This window comes from Macaca nemestrina, chromosome 6, assembly GCF_043159975.1.
Source record: "Macaca nemestrina isolate mMacNem1 chromosome 6, mMacNem.hap1, whole genome shotgun sequence".
Lineage (NCBI taxonomy): Eukaryota > Metazoa > Chordata > Mammalia > Primates > Cercopithecidae > Macaca > Macaca nemestrina.
Window position 1 is genome coordinate 39,657,719 of NC_092130.1, and position 21,609 is coordinate 39,679,327.

A 21,609-nucleotide genomic window follows, 5' to 3' on the forward strand; every position below is an offset into this window, starting at 1 on the left:
GATTTTCTGATCTATTTTTTCCAATTTTATAATCCTACAAAGTTTGTCTCATATTTTGAGGAACTGGGACATTTTCTTGGCAACATGATCCTAAGATTTTTTTTTTCTGATTCTTGCCAAAAGGCTGAGTATGATAATATATTAAAAGTTACAGAACATGCTTACAGCCTATTTTTTTTACAATACTCTAAGCAACAACTCTGTATCAACTCAAATCTCTGGAAACTTAACTAGCAAATTATATTAATTTCTCATAGAATGTCTTCACAATGGGACATTCACATATGTTTGAATGTTTGACAAATAAAAATATATTCATTTAATATTTAAGTAACTTCAGAAATAAACATAGGAAATAAAATTTAACATTATGCCCATGACTGAATGACTAGCAAACACAATGATGTCTACATCAAGGATATTTCCGTGGGTTTTGCAAAACTGCTATAAAACATGCTGCCCAGTATATTGCTCAACCTTTACACAATCATCAGTAATCAAACCTTCCTTGATTTTGTAGCAGAAAGAGGCTATTTTTTCTCTCTTGAAGAAATAGTATAGAGAATTTCCTTTTATTGTTATTTTTCACACTCCTATATTGACTTACAGGACGGTAAGCATTGGGATTTGCACTCAGCCTAGGCTTGATTTTTGAAATAATGACTCCCATCTTTCTCTTGATCTTTTACTTTGGCCATAAGCAGATTTTTTAATAATTTGCTTTTGCAGATTTCTTCCACTGTAAGCTACCTTAAACATTTTAGGAAAGGTAAAGAACTGTATGACAGCAAGCAAGTTTTGGATATCCTCAGGAAATTTGAAGAAAACTTAGTAATAATACTGAACTTAGTTTTTCCGAGCCTCAGCACCTTTATCCACAAAATGTGACTAAAGTCTTCATAAAATCGTAGGAAGGATTGAATAAGCTAAAAAGTAAAGGGTTTTAGAACATTTGTGAGTGAATGGGAGGAATGGGAGGTGCTTAATAAGTGTTTCCTAACTGGATCCCCGAAATAGCAAATACATGCAACATTAAGCCTTCTAGACCCAGGGGAACTCAAGGTTAATGGCATCAGGAAATTGTTCACAATGACAATGAAGTCGTGGTTGTGTGTTGTCATAAAGAAATTAAACAAATCGCCCAATATATGGTGTTTTTGTTTGGTTGGTTGGTCGGTTTTGGTTTGTTTTTGTTTGTTTTGACAGAGTCTCACTCTGTCGCCCAGGTTAGAGTGCAGTGGGGCGATCTCGGTTCACTACAACCTCCACCTCCCAGGTTCAAGCGATTCTCCTGCCTCAGCCTCCCCAGAAGCTGGGATTACAGGCGCCCCCACCATGCCTGGCCAATTTTTTTGTATTTTTAGTTGAGACGGCGTGTCACCATGTTGTTCAGGCTGGTCTCAAACTCCTGACCTCAGGTCATCTGCCCACCTCGGCCTCCCAAAGTTTTGGGATTACAGGCGTGAGCCACCGCCCCTGGCCAATTAATGTATTTTAAATTACATTTGCTTAAAACTATTCAGTTTATTGTTCACTTTGAAACTTACCCACATAAAGGAAAGGCAGATGATTTCTGTAACTTTGTCTAGAATTGTTTGTCCAGGGCTTGACATTTTACAAGAAAAGATAACATAATAAGTTACCCTGAATATATCACTGTTATTTTACTACATTGAGATCCTGTGTTAAATATGATCAACGTTATCTTATATTGTACCTTGTATTGTAGCTTTTTTTAACCTGCCGGAAATAACCGGAGCTGCAGGGTACAGTTGAGCTGCTGATCACCGTCCTCGACGTTAGTGATAACGCCCCACTGTTTGACCAGGCCGTATTTCTTGATTTAAATAATCAAGAAATATGACAATTTGTCCCTACTTTTTTTTTTTTTTTTTTTTTTTTTTTTTTTTTTTTTTTGCTTTCTAGTTCCATTCGAGACAAAACTGGCATTAATAGGATATCTACATTCAACGGTACGATTTATTTCAACGTTAGTGAACACCTTGAAGACATTGTTTTAAAGTGATATTTGAAAAGATGATTAGACAAGTTAAATGTGAAAACTATTTAAAGCCAAAACTCGAAAGTTGGACTTACATTACCAGAAAGATCCCAATTTGCTTCTGGTTGTTCATTTCTTTCTGACGTGTTAAGACTTGGAGGTAGGCCTGGGCTGAAGGCCATGAGGTCGGTTTTGGGTGGGCCCTCGCTAGAGCACACCCTCTGCTGCCTCTGCTGTGAGTTCGACCAGCTCCCCACCGCGCTGGAGCACACCAGAGTGGGCTTGCCCGGCGCACACGCACCCTCGGTGGGCGGCGCTGAGCACCGCAGCGCCGTGTACAGCAGCAGTGTGAGCACCAGCAGGCTGGACACCGCGCAGATGGCGATGATCAGGTACACGTTGACATCCACCAGCGCCGCCTCTGGCCCTGCGACACCCACCGACGCCCGCGAAGAGGCCTTTGGCGTCTGGCCGCTCTCTACCAGAGTCACAAGCACAGTGGCCGTGGCTGTCAGCGCCGGCTCACCGTGGTCCTTCACCAGCACCAGAAGACGGTAGCGGGACAAGTCAGCCTCGTCCAGAACACGAGTAGTGCTGATCTCGCCCGTGTACAGCCCCACGCGGAACGGGATGCGCGCGCCGCCTGCCGCCGGCTGTAGTTCATAGGACAGCCACGCATTGTAGCCTGAGTCGGCGTCCACTGCGCGCACCTTCGCCACCACATGACCCGCGCCCACCAATCGCGGCACCAGCTCACTGAATGCACCGCTAGTGCCACCCACTCGAGGCGCCAGCAGCGCCGGCGCGTTGTCATTCTCGTCTAGCACGAACACCTGCAGCGTCACGTTGCTGCCCAGAGGCGGCATGCCCGCGTCGCGCGCGCTCACCTGGAACTGCAGCAGCTCCAGCTCCTCGTGGTCCAGCGGCTGCAGCACGTACACCTTGCCGCTCTCCGCGTGCACTGACACGTAGCTCGACAGCGCGCGCTCGCCCACCCGCCGCTCCACCAGCGAGTAGGACACCAGCGCGTTCTCCTGCGCGTCCGCGTCCCGCGCAGACACAGTGAAGATGTGGCAGCCCGGCGGGTTGTTCTCCTTCACGAACACTGTGTACTCGGGCTGCGCGAACGCTGGTGCGTTGTCGTTCACGTCGGCCACCTCCACGGACACGCTGGCTGTGGCCCACAGCGAAGGCGAGCCCCCGTCCCGCGCGGTCACCACCAGCTCAAAGACCGACAGGCTCTCGCGATCCAAGGCGCTGTCCAGCACTAACGAGTAGTAATTCTTGAAGGTGGACACCAGCTTGAAGGGTACATGGGGCATTAGGGAGCAAGTCACCTGCCCGTTGGCACCTGAGTCACGGTCAGACACGGTGATGAGGGCGATGACGGTGCTGAGTGGAGCGTCCTCTCTGATAGGCAAATACAATGAAGTGACCGCCAGTTCTGGAGCATTATCATTTACATCCAGCACTTTCACCAAAACCTTGCAGTGGTTTGACATCGGAGGACTTCCTTTATCAACTGCCTTTACTTGAATTTCGTAGGATTTTGTTTCTTCATAATCCAGTTTATCAATTAACCTGATTTCTCCTGAGCTGGAATCAACTTTGAATTTTTCTTGAATGTCATGAGAAATACCACTGTCAAAGGAAAAGACAACTTCACCATTTACACCTTCGTCAGCGTCGGAGGCATTTAATGTGGTCACTAATGTTCCATTTGCTGTAGTCTCTAATAAGTGGACTCTGTATACGGCCTGGTCAAACAGTGGGGCGTTATCATTAACGTCGAGGACGGTGATCAGCAGCTCAACTGTACCTTGCAGCTCCGGTTTACCCCCGTCAGTGGCTGTCAGTAATAAGCGAAGTTCTGGTGTTTCTTCTCTATCCAAAGATTTTCTCAATTCAAGCCAAAGAGATTTACTCAGTTCATCACTTGACTGTACATCCAAAGAGAAATAATCACTCGGGCTGAGGGTGTACGCTAGAAGAGCGTTAACACCAATGTCTGCATCAGCAGCTCCTTCTATTGGAAAACGCGAATCCAGGAGTCTAGATTCAGGAATAAATATTATTTGTTCTCTGCCTCTGAAGACGGGTGGATTATCGTTAATATCTTTCACCTTCACCTCCACATGGAAAACCTGCAGCGGCCTGTCCACAATCACCTCCAGGTGGATGCTGCACTCCGCGCTCCTCCCGCACAGCTCCTCGCGATCAATTCGAGAATTCACAAACAAAATGCCATTCTGCAGATTTACCTCCAGAAGGTCCCCGTGTGTTTTGGACGCCATCCGGAACAGGCGCGGCACCAGCTCCGCCAGCTCCAGCCCCAGGTCCTGAGCAATGCGGCCAACAAAGGTGCCGTGTTTGGCTTCCTCCGGGATCGAGTAGTGGAGCTGGCCGCTCCCCATCTCCCAGGCTGCGAGGAGCAGAAGTGAAAGAAGCAGATCCTGGGCTCCCAGGCCTCCTCTCCTAGAAAACACCATTGCAAAAGGACTACACCTTTTTTTATGCTCTCCCCTTACTTCAAAATCATGCTATTTTTATCTAATATTTCCAATCATTTATCTCTTTACCGTTTCTGTCTTCTTTCAGGCAGTGACAAAATGGAGCTTCCTCCTTTACTTTTAGTGATCAGTAGCTCCTTTTGACAAGACTTTGTGGTGTACAGCGACATCATGTGGCCAATGTAAAGTTTAGATCCATTCATTGATTTTCAAAATGCAATCTCTATATCCGTCTGCAATTTATTCAATGCAATCATTTTCAATTTTATGTCCTTTGAAGACCCACGACATTTCAAATCTCATTGGAGAGTGTGTTATCCAGTATTTTCCTTTGGTAATGATTACAAACATATTACAATTGAATCAGAAACTTTAAGATATACTTAACCTCTCCTTACATCATTTTATTTAAAACAGTTTATCAGCTCATATATATTTATCATTAAATATTTGCAGCTGAATGTCAAAGTTTTAAAATAAGATACTTTGACTGATATGATTTACCTTATTCTAGGATAGCTTGGGTGTTTATTTTTTAAATGATATTATACACACACACATACATATGCACATGTATATATAGTTATCAGGTACTTACAGATGACATTTTGGAAAATTTCTGAACACATGTAAAATTCATTTAATGTGGTATGAACAACTTCATCATTTTCTGATACTTTAACTGTTAGAATAAAGATATTTGTGACATTTTCCTTTGTTGCTTGTTATATAACATAATGACCTACGTATTGAACTTATAACTCTAACTTCCAGAAATCAGTACTCCTAATTGAATCAGTGTCCACTAGATCGTTTATTCCTATGTTAAATTTTCAGCCATGCTTTTTTCTTATCAAGACTAAACATTGTCATAGTATAACAAAAATCATATGGATATTGAATCGCAATATCAAAGACACATACTGAGAGTATTAATATAGTCCATAGTCAAAAGAAAAATGTAAATCTAATGCAAAGATAGATTTAAAAATAATTTGAGAATAACCTACTTATTAATAAACCTCTCTTTCATTTTCAGTCCGATTCATAATCAGAATCCCATAGCTACATCTTAGTTTGACTAAGAAATGTGATCTGAATAAGCTATCACTAGTTATTTTTTAAAGGAATAGCCATAATGTTTATATTTTAAGCACTAAGAATAGTTAAGGATATTAATGTGAATAAGGATTATTTAATCCAGTATGTCTTCATAATCAGAAAGCCTAAATCCTTGTTTACTTGATAATTAAGATATAGATAAAACATGGAGCTATTTTATTTTTAACAAGTAGTTTATATTTTTTAACAGTTCAATGTAGTAATTACTTTATTACAAAAGATGGAGCAATATAAAATACATGAATATTCTCTTAGTCCAAAAGTGAAGCAAACTTTGAACTTGGAAACATTCTAAAGGTTAGTAGATTTAGAGAACATTGTCAACATTTGGAAGTGCAAAATACTTTAATGTGTTATACATTTTGAAGAATGACATAGTGGTGAAATCTCTGGGTTTTTGCCTTATCTATTCCAGACTTGGACCTGAAGAAGCCAACAGCCAGAAACATTATTAGGTACTGATGCAAAAAGCTCAAAAAAAAAGCATGCTCTTTCTAGACAAAGGACCAGGAAATAGGCAGCCTAGCAAGACAAAAAGCTCCTAGATAATCATTTACTCCAGATAATCACCACAAAAAAACTCTGTGGCCCCACACCAGCAAAAGTTGACTGGGGAATCTAGATTTACACTCTTGCAAAGCTGTTAATGAGGAAACCCAATACTTCTGGTGGTGTCAGAATGAAACTGAGACTTTCATTCCCCCAACTGCTAACATGCTCCACAGCTGTGGTATCAGAGGAGACCATGTGGGCAGCCTGGACTCGTACCCCTATGCAGAAAATAACACGCTGCCACCTCCCACTCTCTGCTGGGGTGGTGCATTAGTCCATTTTGCATTGCTATAAAGGAATACCTGAGGCTGGGTAATCTATAAAGAAAAGAGGTTTATTTGGCTCATGGTTCTCCAGGCTATGTAAGAAGCATAGTGCCAGCATCTGCTTTTGGTGAGAGCCTCAGGAAGCTTCCAATCACAACTGAAAGCAAAGAAGGAGCCAGCATATCACATGGTAAGAGAGAGAGAAAGCAAGAGAGAGAGGGAGGAGGTGCCACACTCTTAAAAGAAAATCTCATGTGAACTCATAAAGTGGTAACTCACTCATTACCAAGCACCAAACCATTCATAAGGAATCTGCCCCCATGACACAAACACCCACAACTAGGTCCACCTCCAACATTGGGGATCATATTTCTACAAGAGATTCAGAGGAGCCAAATATCCAAACCATATCATTCCACCTCAGCCCTCCAAATCTCATGTCCTTCTCACGTTGCATAATCCAATCATTCCTTACCAATAGTTCTCCCAAAATCTTAACTTGTTCCAGCATCAACTCAATCAAAAGTCCCAAGTCCCATCTGAGACTCAAAGCAAGTTTCTTCTACCTATGAGCCTGTAAGATTAAAAAAAAGAGATACAATGGTGGTACAGGCATTGCATTGGGTAAACATTCCCATTCTAAAAGGGAGAAAACAGACAAAAGAAAGGAACAGGTCCCACACAAGTCTGAAACCACACAGGGCAGACATTAAATCTTAAAGCTCCAAAATAATTATTGACTCCATGTCCTGCACCCAAGGCACACTGGTGCACAGAGCAGACTCCTAAGGCCTTGAGCAGCCCCACCTCCATGGCTTTGTAGGGTGCAACTCCCATGGCTGATATCATGGCTTGGAATTGAATGCCTGAAGCTCCTCCAGGCTCAGGGTGCAAGCTGCTGCTGGCATTCTTAGATTATTCTCGGATCTAGAGGATGGTGACCCCCTTCCCACAGCTCCACTAGAAAATACGCTGGTGAAAACTCAGTGGGAGAGCTCCAGCTCCACATTTCTCCTGAGAATTGCTCTAGTAGTTCTTTATGGGAGCTCCATCCTAGGGCAGGCTTCTGCCTAGGCATCCAGGCTTTCTGATACATCCTCTGAAATCTAGGTGGAAGCTGCCAAGCCTCCTTCACACTTGCATTCTGTGCACCTACAGGCTTAACACCATGTGGAAGCCAACAAGGTTTATGGTGGCCTGAACTCTCCAACGCAGTGGCCAGAGCTGTACCTGTGGCCCTTTGGGCTCCAGCTGGAGCCAAAGCAGTCAGGATCCTGGGAGCAGTATCCCAAGGCTCACATGCCAGCAGGGCCTTGGGCCTGGTCCTCAAAATCATTCTTTCCTCTACTCAGCAGAGTGAGGTGGGAGGACAACTTGAGCCTGAGAGATCAAGGCTGCAGTGAGCCGACACCATACCACTGCACTGTAGCCTGAGTGACAGAACAAAGCCCTGTCTCAAAACAAAAACAAAAACAAAAACAAAAACAAAAAAAAGAAAAGAAAAGGAAAGAAAAAGAAAGAGAAAGAGAAAGAAAACTGACAAAGTGAATTAAAAAAAGACCCAATTACATGCTGCCTACAAGTATCTCACTTGAAATATAAAAATACAGGGAGATTCAAATAAAAAATGTAAAAGCTATATCAACAAGCAAAATGCCTTGAGCATCCCCAAAACCTGTTGCCATGACCTTTGCTTTTTGTGTATGTTGGGACCTTTGCTTTTGACCAGTCTGCTTTTACTTTGGCTAGATCATTTACACCTCCTGGTAGCATTGCTTTGATTGTGCTTTGTCTTCAAGATCATACTGCTAAAGCCATGTTTCATCTCCTGTTACAATTCTCCAAAGAAAGTATTCAGAATCTTGATCCCATTGTTTAAAATTTCCATGGAAACTCAGCTCTTATCTGCAGCTGATCTGGGTGCAATGGTTTTGGCACCCATTGAGAAGAAATTTGCTCAACTTTAATTTTTTAGTCAGAAGTGATTAAAGGAAAGAAGAAGTATTTATCAAATAGAGTTCAGGACAAAGAAAACTACCGGGATATAGAGGAAAATTAGGCTGGGAGCAGTGACTCATGTATGTAATCCCAGCAACTTGGGAGGCCAACACGGGTGGATCATTTGAGGTCAGGAGTTCAAGACTAGCCCAGCCAACATGATGAAATCCCGTCTCTACTAAAAATACAAAAATGAGCCAGGCGGTAGTGGTGCGTGCCTGTAATCCCAGCTACTTGGGAGGCTGAGGCAGGAGAATCACTTGATCCTGAGCGGCGGAGGTTGCAGTGAGCCCATATCGCACCACTGCACTCCAGTCTGATGACAGAGTGAGACCCTGTTTCAAGAGAGGCTGGGCGCGGTGGCTCACACCTGTAATCCCAGCACTTTGGGAGGCCAAGGCAGGTGGATCATGAGGTCAGGAGATCAAGACCATCCTGGCTAACACAGTGAAACCCCCGTCTCTACTAAAAATATAAAAAATTAGCTGGGCGTGCTGGTGGGCGCCTGTAGTCCCAGCTACTCAGGAGGCTGAGGCAGGAGAATGGCGTGACCCTGGGAGGTGGAGCTTGCAGTGAGCCAAGATCACGCAAAAAAACAAAAAACAAAAAACAACAAAAAAAGAGAGAGAGAGGAAAATTATAAATGATAAGGAGTCAATCCACCAAAAAGACATGGCAACCCTAAATGTGTATGCACCAAACAACAGAGCTGTGAAACAAAATCTCATAGAACTAAAAAGGGAAACAGATAAATCCACAATTATAATTGGAGACGTCAACACTTCTCTCTCAACAAATAACAGAACAACTAAAGAGAAAATCAGCAAGAATACAGAAGAACTCAGCAACATCACTAACCAATGGAAACTAATTGACATTTATAGAACACACTATTCAACAATCACAGGCTGAGCACAGTGGCTCACACCTGTAATTCCAGCACTTTGAGACACTGAGGCAAGCGAATCCCTTGAGGTCAGGAGTTCGAGATCAGCCTGGCCAACACGGTGAAACTCTGTCTCTACTAAAAATACAAGAATTAGCCAGGTGTGGTGGTGCATGCCTGTAATCCCAGGTGCTTGGGAGGCTGAGGCAAGAGAATCACTTGAGCCTGGGAGGTGGAGGTTGCAGTGAGCCAAGATCATGCCACTGCACTCCAGCCTGGGCAACGGAGTGAGACTCTGTCAAAAAAAAAAAAAAAAAAAAAAGAGACAGAGACTCCATCATCTCAAAAGAAAAAAAAAAAAAATTACAAAATACACTCTTCCAAGCGCCAGTGGAACATATTTCAAAACATATCTTGCCCTGAGTCATAAAACAAGTCTCAGTAAATGTAAAAGACATGAAATCATACAGAGTGTGTTCTGGGACCACGATGGAATCAAAGGAGAAATCAATAACATAGAGATAAAAAAAAAATATTTGGGCCGGGCGTGGTGGCTCATGCCTGTAATCCCAGCACTCTGGGAGGCCGAGGCGGGTGGATCACAAGGTCAGGAGATTGAGACCATCCTGGCTAACACAGTGAAACCCCGTCTCTACTAAAAATACAAAAAAAAAAACTTAGCCGGGCATGGTGGCAGGCGCCTGTAGTCCCAGCTACTTGGGAGGCTGAGGCAGGAGAATGGAGTGAACCTGGGAGGCGGAGCTTACAGTGAGCCAAGATCGTGCCACTGTGCTCTAGCCAGGGCAACAGAGCGAGACTCTGTCTCAAAAAAAAAAAAGAAAAGAAAAATATTCTAACACTTGGATGCTAACATATCTCTAAATAATCCATGAGTCAAAAATGATGTCTCAAAGGAATAAAAAAAAATACATTGTATTAGGTAAAAAAATGTTTTAATTTAAAAAATAACACCAATACAAATCTCTCCCAGAAAATACAAGAGGTCTTCAAAAAGTTCATGAAAAATGCATACTATGAAAAAAGATGCATGAATTTTAAAAAGTTTGCATTAAAATAAACTTGTATTAACTTGTTGTAATATGTCTGAGCAATATCTAGTTTAAGCCACAAAGAAGGATAGGACATCCATTTGAAAAGACTCCCTATTAGAGCAACATAAATTCTACTAAAATTGAAGCAAGCCAAACATCAGATTTATGGTGAAGCTTGGGTGGAAAAACAGTGAAATCATTGACACTTTATGAAAAGTTTATGAGGACAATGTCTCACAGAAATAAGTAGTGTACAAATGGATAACTCATTTTAAGAAGGGATAAGATGATGTTGGAGACAAAGCCTGCAGTGGCAGGCTATCCATATCATTTTATAAGAAAAAAATTAGTCCTGTTCATAACATAATTGAAGAGGGCCAATGATTAACAGCAGATACAATAGGAAATACCATAGACATCCAAAATGGTTCAGCTTACATACTTCTGACTAAAAAATTAAAGTTGAGCAAACTTCTGCTCAATGGGTGCCAAAACCATTGCACCCAGATCAGTTGCAGATAAGAGCTGAGTTTCCATGGAAATTTTAAACAATGGGATCAAGATTCTGAATATTTTCTTTGGAGAATTGTAACAGGAGATGAAACATGGCTTTAGCAGTATGATCTTGAAGACAAAGCACAATCAAAGCAATGCTACCAAGAGGCATAAATGATCTAGTCAAAGTAAAAGCAGGCTGGTCAAAAGCAAAGGTCCCTACACACACAAAAAACCAAAGGTCATGACAACAGGTTTTGGGGATCTTCAAGGCATTTTGCTTGTTGACTTTCTGGAGGGCCAAAGAATGTTTTAAGAAAGTGAAGCGTTAGCAGAAAAATAACCAGGAAAGCTTCACTATAGAGTTCTTCTCCACCACAACAATGCTCATGTTCATTTCTCTCATCAAACAAGGGCAATTTCGCAAGAATTCTGACATGGAAAATCACTGGGCATCCACCGTACGGTCCCAATTTGGTTATTTCTTTTTTTTCTTTTTCTTTTTTTTCCAGACAGGGTCTCACTCTGTTGCCCAGGCTGGAGTGCAGTGGCACGATCTCAGCTCACCGCAATCTCCACCTCCTGGGTTCATGTGATTCTCCTGCTTCCGCCTCCTGAGTAGCTGGGATTACAGGTGTGTGCCATCTTGCCCAGGTAATTTTTATATTTTAATAGAGATGGGTTTTCACCATGTTGGCCAGGCTGGTCTCGAACTCCTGACCTCAAATGATCCGCCTGCCTCAGTTTCCCAAAGTTCTGGGATTACAAGTGTGGGCCACCATGCCCTTGCCCCAATGTGATTATTTCTGACTTTTCTTTATTTCCCAATCTTAAAAAGTCTTTAAAGAGCATCCATTTCCCTTCAGTTAATAATGTAAACAATTCTTCATTGACATGGTTAAATTCTTAGGACCGTCAGTTCTTTAGAGATGGACTAAATGACTGGTATCATCCCTTATAAAAGTGTTTTGAGCTTGGCGGGACCAAGATGGCCAACTAGAAGCAGCAGCAGTTAGAGGCTCCCACTGAGAAGAAACAAAACAGCATGTGAATCCTGCACTGGCAATCCAGGTATCCAGGTTCTAGCATCAGGACTGACTAGGCAGTTGGTGTGACCCACAAAGAGCAAGAAAAGGCAGGGTGGTGCGTCGGCCCACACAGAGCAAGGGCAAACCCCACCCACAACCAAGAAGGTGGTGAATGAGCATGCTACCTTGCCTGAGAAACCATGCTTTTTCCACAGATCTGCGCAACCCACAGATCAGAAGATTCTACTTATGAGCCCACATCACCAGGGCCTTGGGTCCCAACCACAGAGCTGCACAGACTCTCAACAGCCACTCTGCTGGAATCTGCCTAAGACTAACAAGTTCCCGGAGGAGAAGCTGCCATCATCACTGCAGTTGCCTGCTGTCTAAGCCATCTGAGCTCCCAGGGCGAAAGATGGCAGCCATCACTGCGGCTGTCAGCTGCCTAAGAAAACTGAGCTCCCTGCAGGAGGGATGGCAAACATTACTCAGGCTGCTAGCCACCTAAGACACTGAACTGGGGGTAGCGGGGAGGGTGGCAGCCATCACTACAGCTCTAGACCACATTTTTCCCCTCCTGGAACGGGAGAGACATGACAGCTTGATTCCAAGAGGTAATCCCCAGGGTGCAGTACACAGTTTGTGGCGGAAAAATGCTGAAAACTCAAAAGGCCAGAGTGCCTCTTCTCCAAATGATCACAACACCTCTCCAGCAAGTGCACAGAACTGGACAGAGGTACCATCCTGATACCAAAACCTGGCAGAGATACAACAAAAAGGGAAAACTTCAGGCAAGTATCCCTATGAACACTGATACAAAAATCCTCAATACAATACTGGCAAACTGAATCCAGCAGCACATCAAAAAGTTTATCCACCATGATCAAGTCTGCTTCATCCCTGGGATGCAAGGCTGGTTCAACATATGCAAATCAATAAACATAATTCATCACATAAATGGAACTAATGACAAAAACCACATGATTATCTCAAAAGATGCCAAAAAAGCCTTTGATAAAATTTAACATCCCTTCATGTTAAAAACACTCAATAAAGTAGGTATTGATGGAACATATCTCAAAATAGTAAGAGCCATTTATGACAAACTCACAGCCAATATCATACAGAATGGGCAAAACCCAAAAGCATTCCCCTTGAAAAGCAGCACAAGAAAAAGATGTCCTCTCTCACCACTCCTATTCAACATAGTGTTGGAAGTTCTGGCCAGGGCAATCAGACAAGAGAAAGAAATAATGGGTATTCAAATAGGAAAAGAGGAAGTCAAACTGTCTCTGTTTGCAGACAACATGATCTAGAAAACCCCATTGTCTCAGCCCAAAAGCTCCTTAAGCCGAAAAGCAACTTCAGCAAAGTCTCAGGACACAAAATCAATGTGCAAAAATCACAAGCATTCCTGTACATCAACAATAGACAAGCAGAGAGCCAAATCATGAATGAACTCCCGTTCACAACTGCTACAAAGAGAATAAAATACCTAGGAATACAGCTAACAAAGGATGTAAAGGACCTCTTCAAGGAGAACTACAAACCACTGCTCAAGTAAATAAGAAAGGACACAAACAAATGGAAAAACATTCCATCTTCATGAATAGGAAGAATCAATATCATGAAAATGGCCATACTGCCCAAAGTAATTTATAGATTCAATGTTATTCCCATCAAACTACCATTGACATTTTTCATGGAATTAGAGAACATGATGTTAAAATTCATATGGAACAAAAAAGAGCCCATACAGCCAAGACAATTCTAAGCAAAAGAACAAAGCTGGAGGCATCACACTACCTGACTTCAGACTATACTACAAGGCTACAGTAACAAAAACAGCATGGTACTGGTACCAAAACAGACACATAGACCAATGGAACAGAATAGAGATCTCAGAAATAAGACCACACATTTACAACCATCTGATCTTTAACAAACTTGACAAAAACAAGCAATTGGAAAAGAATTCCCTATTTAATTAATAGTGCTGGGAAAACTGGCTAGTCATGTGCAGAAAACTGAAACTGGACCCCTTCCTTACACCTTTTACAAAAATTAACTCAATATGGATTAAAGACTTAAAAATAAAACCCAAAATCATAAAAACCCTGGAAGAAAATCTAAGCAACACCATTCAGGACATAGGTATGAGTGAAGATTTTATAATGAAATCATCAAAAGCAATTGCAACAGAAGCAAAAATTGACAAACTGGATCTAGTTAAACTAAAGACCTGCTGCACAGCAAAAGAAACTATCATCAGAGTGAACGGGCAACCTATAAAATGGGAGAAAATTTTTGCAATCTACCCATCTGACAAAAGTCTAATATCCAGAATTTACAGGGAACTTAAACAAATTTACAAGGAAAAAAATACAAACAACTCCATCAAAAAGTGAGCAAAGGACATGAACAGACACTTCTCAAAAGAAGACATTTATGCAGCCAACAAATGTGTGAAAAAAAGCTCAACATCACTGATCACTAGAGAAATGCAAATCAAAACCACAATGGATATCGTCTCACACCAGTCAGAATGGCATTATTAAAAAGTCAAGAAACAACAGATGCTGGTGAGGCTGTGGGGAAATAGGGATGTTTTTACATTGTTGGTGGGAATGTAAATTAGTTCAACATTGTGGAAGACAGTGTGGCGATTCCTCAAAGATCAAGAACTAGAAATACCATTTGACCCGGCAATCCCATTACTGAGTATATACTCAAAGGAATGTAAATCATTCTCTTATAAGGATACACACACACGTCTGTTTATTGCAGCACTATTCACAATAGCAAAGACATGGAATCAACCCAAACGCCCATCAATGATAGATTGGATAAAGGAAATGTAGTACATATACACCATGGAATACTACGCAGCCATAAAAAAGATTGAGATCATGTTCTTTGCAGGGATATGGATGAAGGTGGAGGCCATCATCCTCAGCAAACTAACACAGGAACAGAAAACCAAACACCACATATTCTCACTCATAAGTGAGAGCTGAACAATGAGAATACATGGATGCAGGGAGGGGACCAACACATACCTGGGCCTGTCATGGGAGTGGGGACAGGGAGAGCATCACAAAAAACAGCTAATGCATGTGGGGCTTAATACCTAGGTGATAGGTGCAGCAAGCCACCATGGCACACATTTACCTGTATAACAAACCTGCACATTCTGCACATGCATCATGGAACTTAAAATAAAACAAAATAAAATAAATTTTAAAAGTGTCTTGAACTTGATGGAGCTTATGTTGAGAAATAAAATTGATAATTTTTATTTTGATCTTTTAATTCCATTTTCCATGAACTTTTGGAAGTCCCCTCATAGGAAGGTAATCCATCTAAGTAGAAGGAACATTTCTCAACGTATGCTATGAAGATAGTATCACCCTGATGCCAAAACCAAAGACAATACAAAAATAAAAAGAAAACACAGAGTGATAACTTTCATAAATTTAGATTTCAACATTTTTTTCAAAATACTAGCAAATAAAATTTTACAATGAATAGAAAGAATTATACACCACGATCAAGGAGGCTTTTTTCATATATTCAATATTTGAAAATCAGTCATTATAATCTACCATATTAATGGGATAAAGAAGAAAAGACATATGTTCATAACAATCATGTCAATAAATGCAGAAAGACATTCAACCAAACTTCAATATCAATTGATGGTTTTAAAAAATCTCAGAAAAATAGAAATACAGGAGAACCTCCTCAACACAGTAAGAAGCATCTATGAAAAACCTATAGACAGATTTATATTTAATTGTGAAGGACTGAATGCTTTTATCCCAAGATCAAGAAAAAAGCAAAAATATCTGTTCTCACCACTCTTATTCAACATAGCACTGGAAGTTCTACATGATGCAATAAGGCAAGAAAAGTAAATAAGTGGAATACAAATGAGAAAGAAATAAAATTGTTTTTATTCATGTTTGACACAACTGTGTACTTTAAAATCCCAAGGAATAGACAAAAAATAAATCACTTCTAGAATAAATGAATTCAGCAAGGTCTCTAAAAAAAAGATGAACATAGAAAAGTAAATTGTATACCCATATACTAACAATGAACAAATGGATACCAAAATTTAAAATATAATACCATTTCCATTAACTCAAAAAGAATACTTAGGTGTAACTGTAAAAAAAAAAAAAAAAAATGTACCGGACTTGTGTTCTAAAAACTATAATAACTACACAACACTGATGAAAGATTTTCAAAATCTAAATAAATGGAGAGACATACGCTGTGCTCATCAGTTGGAAGACTCAAAAAGTCATGGAGAGATATCAATTTTTCCTGAATTGATATATAATTTTACACAATTTCTACCAAAATACCAGCAAGATTTTCTGTGGCTATAGATGAGATTACTGTAAAATTTATGTGGAATACCAAAGGAACTAGAATAATTAAAGCAATTTTGAGAAACAAGAAAAAGGTAGGAAAAATCAATGTACTCTAAGATTTTTACTAAATAGCTACAGTAATCAAGACTGTAAATAAGAAGTAGATGAATAGACATGTAAATCAATGGAACAAGATAAAATAAATAATCCAAAAGTAGACCCATGCAAATATGCCCACCTGAATTTTGACAAAGGTGCAAATGCAACTAACTGAAAGAAAGATAGCCTTCCAAATAACGGCATTGGAGCAATTGGACTTCCATGGGCAAAAAAATGAACTTCAACTTAAGTCTCGCATCTTATACTAAAATTAATGCAAAGTTTATCATAAACTTCAAAGTAACATAACATTCTAAGACTTTTAGAAAACAACATAAAGGAAAATATTCAGGATCTAAGGCTAGGCAAAAAGCTCTTAGACTTGACATCAAAAGCATAATCTGTAAAATGAAAAACTAGTAAGTTGAATTTCTTAAACATTTTTAAACCTCTTTGCTGTGAAAAAACATATTAAAAGCATAAAAGATAAAGCTGAAATTTTGGAGAAAATGTTTGCAAGCACATATCTGACAAAGCACTTATATCTAGTATATATAAAAAACAGTCAAAACTCAACAGTAAAAAACCAAACAGCCCAATTAGAACCTGGATATGAAAAGACATTTTACCAATGAAAATATCCAAGATGGCAAAGAAACACATGAAAATATTTTCAATGTCAGTAGCTATTAGGGATGAACAATAAAGCTACAATTAGGTATTATTAGATACCTATCAGAATGACTAAGATAAAATGTTGAAAACACCAAATGTGAGAAAAAATTCAGAGAAACTAGATTTCTCACACATTCTGGTGATAATGCAAAATGCTACAGCCACTCTGATAAAGAGTATGGTAGTTTCTTTAAAAACAAGACAAAACAATCAACTACCCATGGACCTCTCATATAAAACTATAATTGCATTCTTTGGCATTTATTTAATAGAAGTAAAATCTTGTGTTCACACAAAAACTTTTACACAAATGGTCAAACAAGTTTCATTAATAATATTCCTGAACTTAAAACATCCCAGCTGTCCTTCAATGGATGAATAATAAACAGGGGAACATCTATATAATGGAATTCTATTCCATTATATTAACACATTCAATAACCTAGATGAATTTCCAGAGAATTATGCTGAGTGAAAATGACTAATCCCAAAATGTTTTATACTGTATGATTTTATTTATATGTCATTCTGGAAATAACAACATTTTAAAAGTGGAAAACAGATTAGTGGTTGCAAGGGTTAAGAAAGAGGTGGGCCAGGGGAAAAAGTGAGTATGGGCATAAAAGGGCAATATGAGGAATCCCTGTAGTGATGGAAATGTTCTGGATCTTAACTGCATCAATATCAGTATTTTGGATGTAATGTTATACTATAGTTTTGGAAGATGTTATCATTGTGGAAAAGTGGGTAAACAGTACAGAGGATTATTATTTCTTATAATTCCATGTGAGCCTACAATTATCTTAAATAATAAGTGTGTTCATCTGATTTGCATTGCTATAAAGGAATACCTGAGGTCAGTACTATATAAAGAAAATACGTTTATTTGGCTAATGGTTTGGCAGACTGTACAAGAAGCAGGGTGGCAACATCTATTTCTGATGGCCTCTTATTCCTGAGGCCTCAGGAGCTTTTACTCATAACAGAAGGTGAAGGGGGAGGCTGGGCCCAGTGGCTCACACCTGTAACCCCAACACTTTGGGAGGCCAAGGTGGGCAGGTCATGAGGTCAGGAGTTCGAGACCAGCCTAGCCAACATAGTGAAACCCCATCTCTACTAAAAGAAATACAAAAATTACCCAGTGTGATGGCATGCGCCTGTAGTCCTAGCTACTCTGGAGGCTGAGGCAGGAGAATCACTTGAACCAGGGAGGTCGAGGTTGCAGTGAGCTGACATCACACCACTGCACTCCAGCCCGGGTGACAGAGTGAGACTGTCTCAAAAAAAAAAAAAAAAAAGAGAGACAGAGAGAGAGGTGCAGGGGGAGCAGGCATATCACATGGCAAGACAGATGTCAGGCTCCTGTAAACAAGTAGCTATCATGTGAACTAATAAAGTGAGAATTCATTTATTACCACAGGGAGGGTACCAAGCCATTCATGAGTGATCTACCTCCATGACCAAAATACCTCCCACTAGGCTCACCTCTGATCACATTTTAACATCAGATTTGGAGGATACAAATATCCAAACCATATCAACAAGTTTAATTATAAAATCAGAAGTGAAGACAGCAAAATCATGAACAAGGAAGCTCCAGACTTTTGTCCCCCAACAGAAACATCAACAAAACAAAAAACAAGCCAGAAGCAGTCCGAATAAACTCTGTGGGAGCTGTGGAAAACAGTCAAAGGTCTACAACAACCAAGTAAATGCCCAATCAAGAAAAAAAAAATCTATGAACATAGACTGTAAGAAAAAAAAAATCTAGCCAGGAGCTGTGGCTCACGCCTGTAATCCCAGCAATTTGGGAGGCCAAGGTAGGAGGTTTGCTTGGGCCAGGAGTTTGAGACTAGCCTGGGTAGCATAGTCAGACTTCACCTCTACAAAAATAAAAAATAAAAATGAAAAATTAGCTGGATGCAGTGGTGCACACCTATAGTCCCAACTACTCAGGAGGCTGAGGTGGGAGGATCACATGAGCTTGGGAGGTCGAGACTGCAGTGAACTTTGTTCATGCCATGGCACTCCAGCCTGGGAAGCAGAGAAAGACCCTGTCTCAGAAAGAAACATTTGGTGATGTTTTTACTCTTCTTTGCCTCACCTTCTTCCTGGCACAATATCAAACATGGTCTTGAATTGGTGACAGCACAGTTCCCAGTTCCCTCCCTAGAACCAATGAGTGAAGAGCAGACTTCATTTACAACTTTTTTTGTTTGTCTCTTCTAACCTATCTAGGGAAACCACTGAAGGACTGAAGCAAGGTGTTTGATTGTTTGAAGGTTAAAGATTTTGCTGGTGGCTATAATTTTAATGTTTGTCCCCTCCAGGTTTCATGTTGACAGTTGATTCCCAGTGTGGCAATGTTAGGAGGTAGGACCTGGTAGGAAGCATTTGGTTCATGAGGGTGGATACCTCATGAATAGATTAATACCTTCCCTGCTGGGTTAGTGAGTTAATGCTCTAAATAGTTCCTACAAGAGCTGGTAGTTAAAAAGAACCTGGCATGCACACATAAACACCTGCTTCCTCTCTGACCATTTGATCTCTTTGCACACTGGCTAACCTTCCACATTCCACCATGATACGTGGCAACCTGAGACCCTCACCAGATGGAAATACGCAATCTTGAACTTTCCAGTCACCAGAACCATGAGACTAATCATTTCTTTATAAACTATGTGGTACCACTAGACTGTTATAGCATTACTAAACAGACTAAGACACAGACACTGTTCCTAAAAGCTACAAGGTGACTACAAACCCACAGACATCTGGAGGAAGATATTATGCTTGGGGACATACAATATACCATCTACGACCTGGAAGATAAGCTGGGGTGACACTCTGTGGGAAATTAGGATATTCAAATTCAGCCACATGTATAGGGAAATTTAAAAAGCCATGTGCATGTCCAGGCAAGACACATACTTAGAAAAATTCCACCCTGAGATAATCCCTAAGCTTAGAACAAGCCTATGTATGGTGAAGAAGTGCTCCAGTACACAGGTAATCTGAAAAGACTGGGAGAAATGGCTTCTCTCTTTCTCTGATTTTGATCTGTTTGTTTAAGTTCATGACATTCAAAGGAATCCATCAAATAACTAGATGAACACAAGCTAGAGGATCAGAAACTTCAGTGATCACATTTGACAAGGAATAGTCTTTGCAAAACATGCTTGGAAAAGTCTCAGAAAAAAAGAACTACTACAACCTTCAACAATTTAAAACATTAAACTCTGGGAAAGTGAGATAATCTCATTTTCAAAGTTTTCACAAAATATCAAAATGTCTAATTTTCAAGAAAAAAAATCACATCATACAAAGAAACAGGAAAACATGTGTTATTCAGAGAAACGTAATACATGGACAGTAATCATCCCTAAGGTTTCCCTGACCTTGGACTTAATGGACAAATAATTTAAAATAATTGTCTTAAATATGCTCAGATAGCTAAGAAAAAATATGAACAAAGAAGTAAAAAAAATCAAGAGATAATATATGAACAAAATCAGAACATTGACAAAGATATAAAAATTATGAAAAGAAACCAAACAAATTCTGAAGCTGAAAAATACAATCACTAAATGAAAAGTTCACTAGAGGGGTTCAAATACAGATTTAAGTAGACAGAAGAAGCTGAGTGTAATGGCTCATGCCTGTAATCCTAGTACTTTGGGATGCCAAAGTGGGAGGATTGCTTGAGCCCAGAAGTTCCAGACCAGTCTAGTCAACACAGTGAGATGAGACCTCATCTCTGAAAAAGGTGAATTAACTAGACAGAATAAATAATCAGCCAATTTGAAAATAAGATAATTGACATTACCATTGGAAGAGCAGGAAGGAAAAATGAATAAAGAAAAGTGCAGACAGCCTAAAGGACTTGTGGGATATCATCAAGTATACAAATCTATGCATATAAGAGTCCCATAAGGAGAAGAGAGAAAGAGAGACAGAGTGAGATAAAAATGGTTGGAATGAATATTTTTAAACAATAGTGTTTGAAAATTTTCCAAATTTAATGAAAGACATCAATCTACAAATCCAAGAAGCTCAACAAAGTCCAAGTGGGAAACCACAAAGAAACCCACACTAAGACACATTGTAATCAAACTATCAAAATCCAAAGAAAAAGACAGAATCTTGAAAGCAAGAGAAAAGCAACTCAATATGTATAGGAGATGCTCAATAAAATTATCAACCAGCTTCTCATCAGAAACCTTGCAGGCCAAAAAGAAATTGAATTATATATTTAATGCATTGAAAGAACAAAACTGTATACCAATAATTTTATATCCACCAAAACATTCAAATATGAGGGAAAAATTAAGATATTCCCAGATAGGGCCGGGTGCAATGGTTCACGTCTGTAATCCCAGCACTTTGGGAAGCCCAGGTGTGCGGATCACAAGGTCAGGAGATTGAGACCATCCTGGCTGATACGGTGAAACCCTGTCTCTACAAAAAATACAAAAAAAAAAAAAAAAATTGGCCAGTCATGGTGGCAGGCAACTGTAGTTCCAGCTACTTGGGAGGCTGAGG

General features: G+C 40.2%; 1 protein-coding gene across 2 annotated transcripts in view; it reads right to left on the reverse strand.

Moving 5' to 3' along the window:
- LOC105467247 (protocadherin alpha-C2) overlaps window positions 1-4,651 on the reverse strand; it is a 220,551-nt gene extending 215,900 nt beyond the window's left edge. The window contains exon 1 of one of the 2 annotated variants that reach the window (XM_024788266.2): window positions 2,098-4,649. In XM_024788266.2, the coding sequence (XP_024644034.2) occupies window positions 2,098-4,491 (2,394 nt within the window). In that variant the 5' untranslated portion in view covers window positions 4,492-4,649. Of the gene's footprint in view, window positions 1-2,097 lie in introns of both variants that reach the window. The other variant, XM_024788277.2, reaches the window with a different exon arrangement.
- Between the last annotated feature and the right edge of the window lie 16,958 nt (window positions 4,652-21,609).